Source organism: Pleurodeles waltl, chromosome 3_1 (genome assembly GCF_031143425.1).
Source record: "Pleurodeles waltl isolate 20211129_DDA chromosome 3_1, aPleWal1.hap1.20221129, whole genome shotgun sequence".
Classification (NCBI taxonomy): domain Eukaryota; kingdom Metazoa; phylum Chordata; class Amphibia; order Caudata; family Salamandridae; genus Pleurodeles; species Pleurodeles waltl.
Window position 1 is genome coordinate 1,676,789,388 of NC_090440.1, and position 13,633 is coordinate 1,676,803,020.

General features: G+C 42.0%; 1 protein-coding gene across 3 annotated transcripts in view; it reads left to right on the plus strand.

Moving 5' to 3' along the window:
• The window catches only part of RBM45 (RNA binding motif protein 45), a 109,432-nt gene that overhangs the window by 75,288 nt on the left and 20,511 nt on the right, over positions 1-13,633 (plus strand). For 2 of the 3 annotated variants that reach the window (XM_069225422.1, XM_069225423.1), the window contains exons 8-10: positions 579-681; positions 3,393-3,559; positions 5,794-6,000. In XM_069225422.1, coding sequence (XP_069081523.1) covers positions 579-681; positions 3,393-3,559; positions 5,794-5,986 — 463 coding nt within the window. In that variant the 3' untranslated portion in view covers positions 5,987-6,000. The remainder of the gene's footprint in view (positions 1-578; positions 682-3,392; positions 3,560-5,793; positions 6,001-13,633) is intronic. The other variant, XM_069225424.1, reaches the window with a different exon arrangement.

Sequence of the window (13,633 nt, forward strand, 5' to 3'; positions counted from 1 at the left end):
TACCGTTTTACACAGTTAGTGTTTATGTATGCTCCCCCTTGTCTCCGTCTATCTATATATATCTATCTATCTGTCTGTCTTATCAATCAAATAGACAAACCGTTGGAAGTGGAACTTCATACTTGCCAAGTGTTTGGCCAGTTGGTGGGTTGCTGCAATGCCTTCCATTGTTTGCTCTGCCTCTTTTGGTGCTGTGACTGTGACTGTGTCTATGATGGCCCCACTCCTCCTAGAATTGTTGCTGTTCTATGCATTTTTTGTTTTTATATTTCTATATAGAACTTGTTATGGCTCACTGATGGTCATGAAATACACTTTTCTCTGAGGTTGCTATTAATTTTAGTGTGTTAGCTTTGTCTTTTTGATCTAGTGGCTGTAGCAAAAGTAACTTTGAGTGGATAAGTATGCTTTGATCTGTGACTGTGATAAGTTCACTTTTAGAAGTGTTAAACCCTTATGGTGGGATTCTAATTAAAAAAGCACTAGACACAGTCGGCCGCTGAGCGTATCAAAGTATTGTACCCAGTATTCTTGCTCGGGCTCAGCAAAACAGCAATGTTTTTATAACCTTCTTCCAGTGCTCTAAGAAAAATGGCAGCGCAGGTGGTCACTGCTCAGATGACTGGTATGGTGTACAGTAATTCGGGTCAACAGTATCCATCAGCTCCGGTAAGTGCCAAGGTATGCAATTTTTTATTTTGCTGATAGTGTAAATTGATATTGCGTAAACAGTCCAATTTGACACCAACAGTCTAATCCAGATGCCACTGTGTTTTGCTTCTTAAGCAGTCTATCAGAGTCCTTTCTATGCGGCAGATAGGTTAAATAATAAACATTTATTTTCCTGCAAAAGAGCGATCTCCTTTCAGGGTGGCAGATTCTTCTTGTACAGACCTGGAATGTGTGCATGTTTATCCAACATATTGTACAGTATCCCCCATATTAGTTAACTTTATTCTGTATAGGTCAGTCCATTTGTTAGTGAAATGTCACCTCGTAACTCCAGATATGAAGAGTGTACCTGAACGTGAGCATATTGTAATCTGGCAGTATGGGATCAAGCCAGACCGAACAACATGTAATAATCTTAGCATGCGGTTGCATTCGGGACCACTGGTAGGAGATTGCTTCCTGGGTGTCTGCCATTGTGCACCATATGTAGTTACATGCTGACTGCATATGCTTTCATGTATGTAACATGCTGAATGATAACGTTAAATGTTTTCTTACTATTTATTAATCGCAGTTAAACATTAAAAGTGTTGGTGCAGTTTTTACATGTTTTTCGGTGTGCTTGTGAGCTACACAGTTCTCACATTAATTTTGCAGCTGCTCTTGCTTTGTTAACTTCCGAGTCACGCAATTATTTGTACAATGAGCTTTGATCATGTCATAGGCCTGACTGGTGCAGATCCATCCAATTGAAAGGTATAATAGTTGAACATTTAACAGAATCTTTACCCTGTAGGACCTTTAAATGTACATTTACCCTTGATGCTGCATGTCTTTTATGATAACCTACTGTTATTTGTTTGCATCAGAAGTTACATTTTATTACATATTTTGGAAAGTTCTACAAAAGGACTATCCAACCAGCTCAGAACAGCCCTTAGTCTGTCCAGTACGCATTAATCCACCATCCACCTCCACAACACTCCTCTGTCCCATCAACAACACTCAGTCAAACCATTCATCCAGTTTGGCCAAAACTCTTCCATTAATCTGGGCAAATATTGCTCAAGCCCTATATGTAGTAGTGTAGTTGGTGTTTGACTATTAATGAAGGTCCCGTTGTTGGGAATGACATTTTCATTACCTGTGACAGAAGATCTCCATCGTGGGTATCTTTATCAAGTCAGTTTCCTGACAAAACCAGTGGAATGGAAGTGGAGTTGTTAGATTTTAGTTACTTTTAAGATACTACATTGTTCAGGAGACCATAAAAATGGACTGGTGCCAGTCACTGCTGTCTGCATTCAGCTGTTACACAGCTTCTTGCTGCCTTCAGTCAGAAATGCAGATCTTGCAGTAGTCTACCTATTCACTATTGAGGCATCAAGAGCTTAGAGAGCCTGTGGAGCTGCTTTAACTTCCAGCAGCTGACAACCGGTGGAATCCTGGTAAGCAGTGCAAGGTCTTTCTCAGTCTTCCAGAACTTTCTGTTGGAGGGTGAAGCAGTGGCAGTTGTGTGGAGGATCCAGGACGCTGGAGCTGTCTGAACCCAGAGGTCTGGGCAGTCAACTTCAGACAGCAGTTAGCACCAGAGGCATTTGGAGATACTTGGAGACACTTGGAAATGTGCTACAGTGAGAGTGAGTGACATAAAACAACGTGGAAGCTGATTTGCAGCGTAGTCTCAAGGTGAAGTAAGCATGCTGATTTTCATGGCTTCCAAAGTAATCCATGCTGAACTACAACAGCTACAGGCTTTGAGAGGCAACCCTCTGGCACCAAATAGATTGGGGATAATATGATTGAATTTCTTAGATCCCAGGATCAATCAGGCAGTAGCGGGATGTTTGCTTTAAAAAAGGGCTGACTGAATACCTGGAGGCCCAGTGATAATGTACCCCCAGTTTCAAATAAGGGGATTACCAGTGACTTTATGCCTGTTTTAGATTGCCTTTAGGAGGTGATGTTTTGATATCTCAGTTGATGTTGGGTGCCGCACACCATGGTTTTAATGTGAGAAGTAGAGATTTGCAATTTTATGGTCTCAGTACACAACGTTGCCTCCCAAAGATTTGTCTATAATAACATAGCTGTTTTTCTCTACGACCTTACTGATAATGAAGAATTCAGTTTCATTCATATTCAATTTTATTTGATGTGTTAGTCGCCCTGTTTTGTATTTAGTTGAGGCAGTAGTTAATGACATTGGACTGAGTGTGATTTCGGCTGCACTGGTCTGACAAGGGGCAGGGGAAAATATGGATGAGTAGGAGAGGCAATTAGGTTTGTTGGAGGGAGAAGGAAAGATAAAACTGTCAGTGGGGTTGGTGGAGAAGGTTAAAGATTTTTGGTTTGGATTGCTGCAGAGCTGTAGGGCAGAACTCTGTGGGACAGAGGTTGACATGCAAGACATGTATCTCTATGACTTTCCTTGTGACACTCCCTGCAGCTCTTTTCACTCTATAGAGCAACCATTCCATTATGTGGCTGCAACAAAACAGAAGAAATACAATTGCATGAAGATACCAAGTCTACATTGGTAGGTCAGGTGAATTAGTTCTCAGCTGAATGTATTCATGTTCACTGGATTTAAATTAGTCGCATTTTTTAGCAACTATATTGATTGTGTATTGGCAGCTTTTTTCTTAAGTTATTGTTTGAAATGCAGATTTGCCTCTGATGCTAACTCCTGGAAAATACATGTTAATTTATCTACACAGGCTTATGATCGAGGGTACAGCTCTTCTCATAGCTCCCAGCTTCAGACCGATGTGCAACTTCCATCCATCAAAAAGAAATCTTCCCCAGATTCTACTGTGAAGGAAAGACTTTTCATAGTTTTCAATCCTCACCCTTTACCATTGGATGTTTTGGAGGACTTGTTCTGGTAAGATTAGGTTGCATGAAGAAATTATTTGTCATGGTAAAATGCAAACCAACTGGGTGTCTGAAGAGGGGCACTTTTTATCACAAGCTCTTTGCACAAGCCAGTAGATCTTGGCAGTGAAAACTGTTGGCTTTGCAAATGCCTTTTTGTGTAAGATAGCTACCATTTACAGGTGTGCCTTCGTGGCAGTCATCTTTGAATATGTTTGTTAGAATATTGTAAATGCTTTCAAAGACGAATACATGCACATTCATTGCAGTTGTCTTTTTTTAGATGTATTTGTATTATTTGAACAAATTGATTCAAAGATGGCTACAGTGGATGTGTGCACATCCATGGCAGCCAGCTTTGAATGGTTTGTTCAGATAAAACAAACACACTTTTGATGCCCCCCCTTGCCTATGGGTAATGGCACATTTGAAGATGGCAAACCCTCCAAAAGCACAGGGACTGTTTTTTTTTTTTTTTTTTTTTTTTGTTTTTTCTCCTTTCAAAGAAAAAAAGGAAAGAATTTAAAATAAGCTTAAAAAGGGTGGGGCAAAGAGGTGATAGACAAGGCGGACCAGGAGATCATGGGAAAAGCTTGGGTGGGGAGCGGATTATTTTCGGGAGAGGGGAGGAAAAGCAACACAAAGCGAGGGGGGACAATGGTAGCAAAGGGAAAGGTGGAGAGAGCAAGAATAAGCATGTTCTTTCATTGAATGTTTTTAAAGGAAAAGAAAAACTTTCCGTGAATGCAAGCAGTGTCCATAGTGGAAGACTACAAACTATTCAGTAAGAACACTATAAGACTGAAATGCTTCTGGCTGGGACAAACGCAAAAATAGGGAGGAAATCTATTAAACCAAAAGGAGACAACTAAAATAAACAAGACCATCCAACCACGAGCAATCGTGAGCAAAGAGCTGACCCAAAACCCACTCTATGGATATTGTAAACTATAAGGCTGACGGCTGAAGCTGCCTACAGTTGATTCTTAAAATCACTTGATCTCAGCGTATACACACGCCTCTCGAGCAGAGGATGCTCCCAAGGTGCCAGACTTCCAAATACTATAAACGCAAAAGATTTATTATCTATTTGGTCTGTTCTAAAGAGGTAACTGCATTGTCAGCTTCATTAAAAAAAAAAAAATTAAAAAAAAAAAGAATTTTTTTTTGCAATTTATTACATTGTTGAGGGGGGTGGTCCATGACTTGTGCGCAACCTCCTTATGAACTTTCACAAACCCTGGCTAACGTGTACAAACTGTGCATATGCATGTATGGTTTATGCCATGGCATTTTTTTAATGGACAGTTGATTTAACCAAACTTATTTAGCCAAAACTAGAATGCCAAGGCTTAATTATGCTCAGTAATAAAACTCGATTTGAAAAGACCTGCTCACTATTAGGAGGGATGTTTGCTTCTGTAAAGTAATTGTACATGCGGTCTGTGAGACAGCAAACAGTGTCTTTCTCCTGTCAGTTTTATTGTATTATGGTTTTTTTAAAAAACTCCTATTTTTTTAAAAATTTATTTTGCACTGTAGATTTAAATGTTGATATGTACTTATTAATACAGTTCACCCTGTTCTGTGTGTTTGGGTGTGCCTGTCAAGTATCCATTCATATGGTTCCAGCAGTGGAAAACTTCTGGGCAGGTGCTTTCATCAGTAGCTCACCTAACAATAACACAACTTAACAGTGCAGCCTGGTCTTTGGGGGCTGCTTGCCATGTGCTTTTGAACAGAGCATTCTAAATCTGATAGAAACTTCTAGCTGCTGATTCCTTACTTCAGGAGTATTGATGAACAATGAAACATTCACTGAGATGTGGGTTTATTCCATTGTCTTGTGCCCACCGTACCACCCCAGTTTGGACCCAGCCATATGCATATCAGTCTTGACCATGCTTTAAAAATGGGGATGTATAATAACAGACACTTGAATTTATTAACTGAATTAACTTATTAGTCAACACCGAACACAATTAGGCTATACATCTTTTTATTAAAAACTTCTATAGTGAAGTTTCCAACAGTAATTAGCTGTTCAGTGGGTTACAGTAGATGGTGTGTGACGAGGAACCCACTCCTAATTCTTGCACATTGAGTGTGTGGTTGCAGCATTCTGCACTACTGCTTACAGGAGCATGGTTAAAACCGAGATCTGGTAGATTAAGTAATTAATGTGCACATATTTTGCATTATTTGATGTATAAATGTAATATGTTCTCATTGTGTTTTTTCCAGCCGATTTGGACACCTAATAGAGGTTTACATCGTTCAAGGGAAAAATGTGGGCTATGCAAAGTTTTCTGACCGTATGAGCGCCAGTGATGCTATTACAAGTTTACATGGTAAAATGGTCAACGGTGTTAAGCTCAAAGTAATGTTGGCGGACTCTCCAAACCACGAGTCTAACAAAAGGCAAAGAACATACTAAATTTCTCAGTACGGGTAAGTACTAGGCAAAGTTTCCTGCAGGAGCGGGTAGTATTTATACGCCTTTGTTGTATCGTTAAGATAGCCGTATGCATCATTCTGTGTCTTATTGACTAGGAAAGACATAGACGTGTGAAAATCTTTTCTTTCACCCAAAGTAAAAGATAAATGATTGAAAATTATTAAAGCAGACCTCATGTACAACCAGGCATACATTGCTCGTACATGAAGGGTCAGTTTTGTTCACTGCAACATGTAGCCCTGTTCTTCTTAAATGTTGCACTGTGATTTATTTTCTTTCTCGGTTTTCATTGTTTAATAATTTTAAGATTCTGGCACAATTACGCAAATAACTTAGTTCATGAATTCTATTTTCTATCTTTTTGAAAATAAGAATGCCTTCCATCCAGTTAGATATGTAGCTTAATTTGGCTCCCTTTTATTGGTTGTCTGTGCAAAATGGGAAAGATGCCTTTTCAAACATGAACATATGTCACAACATTCTATTTGCTATTTTGGCATTTTGGGTGCATGCTTCAAAATATTTTATATTTCAATTTTCATGACTTCATGCTACTCTTCTGAGTTACTGATCTCTGTACAAGTTGTGTAATTTGAATCTCTTTTCAGGACAGGATCTATCTGGACAAGTTTTAACTCAAAGCAGTTATGTGAATTGTATTTTTTTTGTTGTATTTCTTTTGTAAACATGCAAAGGGGGGAGGGGCCCCCCTTCTATTATGCTATTTGACACGAAAGAAGTGAGTGGTCTGTGTGGATCACACATACCTTCCATCATGTGTTAGACCATCCATATTCCAAACGTGTTCATTTTTTATGACCTTTATTTACTTTTATCCACACACGTGAAATATAGTCCACTACTGGTATCTTAACAGCCAAACCAGTGTTTTTCTTTTACACTTTTTCTGGAGGATGTCACCCTAACTTGCTTTATCCTTCTACAACGCTTTCTTGCCTTCAGTACATGTGGTGCTGCTGGGCCTGATTTTAAGACACAGCAGGCTCTGCCTTTCAATTTACTGTTACTGTCTCCAGATCCTCAACAGTACGACTGCTGGTTTCCTGTCAGTAAGGGGAGCACGTGTTTGGGGCTTTATTGGTAACGGATAGGGTTCAACGGTAGTTACATTGTCAAAAACCAAAAAGCTGACCATTACCTCCTGCAGCACAGATGAAGGGGAGAAAGCCAGCCACATAGAACATGTGACAGTTGGGTTTCCACCATATAACAGAAGAAAGATGAAAGTACACTGTTTTGCATCTTGGCACCATTTTAGTGATTTTAGTTACATGGCGTGCCGTTACCAGTCTAGTGATGATGTGCTTTAATATCACATTGTTTGCATTCTAGTGTCCCAAACCTGTGCCACACTAGTAGGCCGTGTAGCCCAGAGGGACCGTTAGGGGATCTTTTTACTGTTTAAACCTGTACCACCACGGTATAGTGGGCATCACAATTGAAGTACTGGGCACCTAGCATCAGCCACATTGGTTACAGTGCTCCCATAGAGCCTCACAGGTATCTCTGGTGGCCTGTTGGGCTGTATTTTGCAGGTGGCGAGGGCCTTTTCTCAAGGACCTACTCCCCACCTTCCCCCGCACCCTCCCCTTTTTGGCCTTAGAATGCCCTTCCATGTACATGGATGCATGCATAGTGGCATCTTTTTACATTACAGACATGACTCTGTTCTCTAGATGCCACCGGGCTTTGACCTTTTCAGATCTGTACACAGGTTGAACTAAGGCACACATTCCAAGGCACTGGATTCCGAGTACTTCTTTTTGGTTATCTGTGGCCCATGATAACTGGGAACGCACAAAGAAGTACACAAAGGGTTGAATCCATATTTCAGGTCTCATGACTATTATCAGAGTTGTGTACCTCTGTCAAAGCATTGTAACATATGGCTCGATGGCATGTGTGGCTGTAGCCACACATGCTCTGCATACTTCCGCCATCTGGCATTGGTTTGGAATGTTACAAGTTATTTTTCTTCGAGAATCATTTCAAGTCACTGGATAAAGTGGCTCCTTCTCTGTGAAACTGCGCATGGGCATAGAGTCCTTTGTTAGATTGTTTTCTCTCTACCTTCGAGTGTGTATTTTTTCACTCTGTCTTCGACTTGCTCCGTCCAAGACTTTTTTTTTTACCTTCTATCCCGTATACAACGGTAGTGTTATTTCAGTTGTGTCTTCAAACTTGCGTTCGTACTTTGTAGCTCGTTGGGTCCAGTACCAACTGTGCTCCCTTTAGGGTGGGCCTCGTCCGGCCTAGGGCCTACCTCCATGCTGCACCGATGGAAAAATGCTGAACTGATTGAACAGACACCATTCTGTTTCTGCCATCGGTGCCGCTCAAAGTTCACCCACACCGGCCATAACCAGGTGTGTATCACAGGATCACCAGGAGGCTCCTGCGATGCGTGCCGATCATTCCGATCGAAGCAGACCCGTTGGGGCTGAAGAGTGCGCCGGTTGGAGATGGTGCATTAATCCTCAGAAGACAACCCTGGAACACGTAGAGGAGGAGCCCGAACAGGAGGTGGCAGTTTCCATTCAAGCCGTTTTTTGGTAGAGCCCTTTGATGTGATGACCTTTGCAAAACAGATGAGGTGTTGTGATGCAAAGATCTTCTTCCTTCAGTCTACAGAAACATCAGCTAGGCAGTTTGTTTAAAAATGATCATTATGCACATTGATACAAAAAGCAGCATAAGTGTTTCATGATTTTAGAAAAAATAATTGTTTTTCTAACAGCTTCAGGATAATGGTTAAAAAATGAGAAGACAATTGCTTTATTTCACCGTATTTAGTGGAGGATGTTACCTTAGAACCTTGAAGCCTTTCAGCTTCGTTCTTCCTGTTTCCCTAAATACCACCATCAGGGCATGCCAGAATATTTTATTCTCCAGCATTTGATCTTTTATAGATTCACATGCTTGTACCATCACTGTCATCCACTGGGACTCCCACTGTAGTCTAATGGTAAGCATAAAACAAGTAGATGTGATGGGTGGAATGCTTGCAGTAAGTCCTACTATTGGCTGTCGCTCAGGATAGCATTCTAGCCCATTATTCTTTTGCCCACCATGCCAACCCAGTTAGACTCCAGCCGTATGCAAATCCGTCTTGAGGGTGCTCCAATAGGATCATCCCACCCCGAACTGCCACACCAGTTCCTCTCTGAACCAGAAAACAAGCAACGCACGGCAGGTTATTGATTAAGGCTCTTCAGTCAGGTGTAGCTTGTTCCAGTGGCACAGTTTGCAAGGGACCCATGTATAGGCATACCCTTGACTAATTAGGGCGTTACTTCAGACACACAAAAGGTGATGCGAGGAATTCTTGCAATATTTCTAACCTCGAGGTATCGTTCAAACCCATTGTTCTTTTGCTCACCAGGACCTCTCTGTTTGGACCCAGCCATATGGAAATCCGTTTTGACCCTGCTCCAATAGCAATAGCCAGCCCGTACTACAATGCCAAGTCCTCTCTGACTTGGAACACAAGCAACCCAAGACTGGTTATACCTTGTTTTGGGTGGGTGTAGCTTGGTTCCAGTGGCACAGCGAGCAAGGGACCTACATCTGGACATCTGACTGAAGATCTGATCAGTTATTACTGGCAGTAAGGATTCTTCCAAAAGGACATCCCCATCACAGAATTAGCTATAACCCACTGGGTTGCAGCAGCAATAGTGTTCAGTCATTCAAAAATAGGCAGACCGGTTTACGGCTGTGATAAAGCACTCTCCAGAAGAAGTGTCTACTCCTACAGCTCTGATCACCAGAGTGTTGTTGATAGACATAGGTGGGGAGTAGCGTGGACAAATTGATATACATTTATGCAAAAAAGAACAGATGAGGGCCAGAATGCAGAACAAATCAAACATTCACCCCCCAGTGACAGATCTAGGTTTAATCCTGTAGTTTGTTTTATTGACCACCATGCCATTCCAATGTGGACCCAGCCATATGCAAATCAGTTTTTACCCTGCTCCCCATGGGAACAGCCCAGCCTGAACTGCCAGGCCAGGTCCTTTCCGGACCAGAAACAAGCATCCTGGCACCAGTTTCAGGGTATCACCTCTCATCAGCCATGCAAGCTTGAAACTTGTGGCATAGTGAGCACGGGGGCCCACGTTTGGGCATACCCATCCCACTTAGGGCAACAAATGCAAAAAGAACAGAGGATAGACAGAATGCAAAAACAAATCAAACATTCACCGCCAGTCAGAGATCTGGGTTTAGTCCATTCGTTTTTTGCTCGCTATTCCAGTTTGGACCCAGTCATATGCAAATCAGTCTTGACCCTGTTCCACATGGGAGCAGTCCAGCCTGAACTGCCAAGCCAGGTCCTCCCTGGACCAGAAACAAGCATCCGGGGACCAGTTTTGGGGCGTCACCTTTATTCAGCACAGCTGTTGAGGAGTAGCAACACATAGAGACACAACAGTGGGACATGCGGTTCCCGTCGTCTTTTTCAGTTAGGTGAGCCCAATTTTGTTTTCCCACCATCTACTGTTAGTCTTTATATGTTGTGTTAATTTATTGCTTATTGTTCTAAATTGAACTTGAATTAGTGAAAGATCCAGTGTGTAAGAATATAGTTACTTACCTGTAACAATAATTCTCCAGCTTTGGTATCTTTTCTATAGTCACCTGCGGCCCACCCTCCTCCCACAAGAGTCTCACCTGCCATTGCAGTAATTCACATTTGTGCTAATCTTAGGAATGGTGGTCTCTAAGGGGGTCTGGTCTTCATGTCCTCTCGCCTCATTGGTTGAAGTTCGGTTCTTCGGTGAGGTGGGTTGTCTGCTTAAGTAACTTTGTGTATAGCCTCTTTGACTGTTTAACTTAAAGCTGTGATGGTAGTGTTACTCTGGTAATCTCCGGTCGACTGCCTGTATGATTCAAGCATGTTAATCAACCAAAAATTTCAAAGCTGGTGATCTCTTGTTAAAGGTAAGTAACTGTTTTCATAAATCCCAGAAAGCCACTAGAACTTGGCACTGTAGAGCCGATGTTCCTGTTAAATGATGGTTTATTTATAGTAGAGATACACATCTATCTTTGTACCATTTTAGACCACTACTGGCTCGGTGAATATCTCCTGTGTTGAAAGGATTATAACTCTCATACAAACGGGGAGATTGGTATGGTTGTGCCTCCTCGCTGTGGGATCAGTCAGGCACGTTTGTAAACCTTAGCTCATCCCTGGATATCTGTGGCTTTGAGCAGTCAGGTTTTTAAGAAAGGAACTAGTGCAAAGCATTTAGAAGTACCAATACCACTGAATAAGTAAGAAACACGACACAAAAGAAATCTGACACCAATTTCTAAAAAATAGTCCTTATTTTTTTAGGGAATGAACAAAATCCACTGAGTTCCAGAGACAGATTTTTAAGTAAAGTTGAAATCACTGCTTTTTCGCTCAAAATATAAGCAAGCATTGGCAACTACTGTGATTGGCGGTTACTTAAAAAACTTTTGAAAACCTTTTATGAAGTTGTCTACTCTGGCCCACTTTGGGCAGCCAACTTTGTCAGAGAGCAAGTCAAGGAGGCGAGCAAGGCTTACAACAGTTACCTTGCAGCCAAAGCAGTCTCCAGCCCTGTTTCAGGCTCTATTGGTAAACCACCATAGACATCAATAATGTGGTCCAGATGCAAAGGTTACATGATGCTGAAGATGCTGACGATAATGATCCGGTCAATGGGGGCCTTCCTAGTGCAACTCCTCGGTCCACAAACACGGTGGGGCGACTTTCGCCACTTATGTTCATGTCACTTGAAGCCCAGGTAAAGTCCAGCCAAAAGCCAGTGGTTTACTTATCTCCAGTCACAGTGAAACCAGAGGTCCCATTTAATTGTAGCTACTGTCCATCTACGGTGACAAAATTGCATTTTGGCGACTCTCCCGGATCAATCAGACTTGAGTGCAACTTTTGAGTGTTTGGGTTTAGTCTCCTGGGTTGCGCTTCTGTGGTCAGTGGTGAACAAGCACTTCTGGCTACCAACTTTGCCAGTTCGCTTCTTCAGCTTTTGTGGCCCTGAAGCTGTATCAAGAAGTCAGTCAACTGACTATTGGCGTTTTACCTCTTCTGTCTAGCGCAACTTCTCCATGAACAGGGCTCCACAAACATCAACCTCTCTGCTAACTCAGGAGTAGCAGGTGTATTCCATATTTAGCGCAGCCTTGCTCCCACGTCCAAGGAACAGCAACACAGTCATCCTTCAGCCATTCCAGATGTGAGCTGAGGTCTTGGTGCCAAGTGCGCCACTTTTATGCCCACAACTTGCCCTTGGGTGATGCAGTAACTACTAGCCAATGGGCTACCAGGTCACCTCCTACTTGATGATGACTTCCTGACCTACCTATTCCAGGATCAAGTTGTTCAAGTTTATAAAGATATCAGCACTGCTCTCTCTGTGTATGGAGCTTAGTAGCTACATTCCCACGGGAAAACCGGATTGTCAGCTGTTTGCTCTTCTCTGTCCCTGACCTGTCTACCAGGACAACAGAGCAGCCCCTCTCATGTGTCCACCCTTTTCCTTTCATAGGCAGCTTCACCTTTGAAGCTTGCCTGTTGGGCTTACACTCTGTGTGGCTTCCTTCCAGGGAGAAGTAACCTCTTCCAACTGCAGGCCTCCATTGTTCCTTCCCTGGGAGTCATTCACACTAATTCCAAGGAGGGTTAAGGGATGTCTTGTGGCCAGCATCTGTGAATGCCCACTGCAAAACTTGGGCAGCAGAGTGGCTGGCAGTTTTCTAAAGTTGCCTTTTACTAAAAAGCTACATTCAGTTTGACTTTGGCATCTTGGACATCAATTTGGGATTAATGTAATGATTTTGATACCTTGAAATACCAACTTCAGTAATCCCATTCAGGAATTAGGACTACCCTGCCTTAGAACCCATAGGCCTACCTTAGGGGCGAGTTGTATATGGTAAAAAGGGAAGTCTGGACTTTGTCATTGGTTTAAATGGCAAAGGCTTGTTTCCAGTTGTAGGAAGTTGGCTCTGTATGTGCTATTTCAAAGTAAGGAATAGCATGCACAGAGTCCAAGGGTTCCCCTTAGAGGTAAAATAGTGGTAAAAATAGATAATACTAATGCTCTATTTTGTGGTAGTGTGGTCGAGCAGTAGGCTTATCCAAGGAGTAGTGTTAAGCATTTGTTGTACATACACATAGACAATAAATGAGGTACACACACTCAGAGACAAATCCAGCCAATAGGTTTTTGTATAGAAAAATATCTTTTCTTAGTTTATTTTAAGAACCACAGGTTCAAATTCTACATGTAATAGCTCATTCGAAAGGTATTGCAGGTAAGTACTTTAGGAACTTCAAATCATCAAAATTGCATGTATACTTTTCAAGTTATTCACAAATAGCTGTTTTAAAAGTGGACACTTAGTGCAATTTTCACAGTTCCTAGGGGAGGTAAGTATTTGTTAGTTTTACCAGGTAAGTAAGACACTTACAGGGTTCAGTTCTTGGTCCAAGGTAGCCCACCGTTGGGGGTTCAGAGCAACCCCAAAGTCACCACACCAGCAGCTCAGGGCCGGTCAGGTGCAGAGTTCAAAGTGGTGCCCAAAACACATAGGCTAGAATGGAGAGAA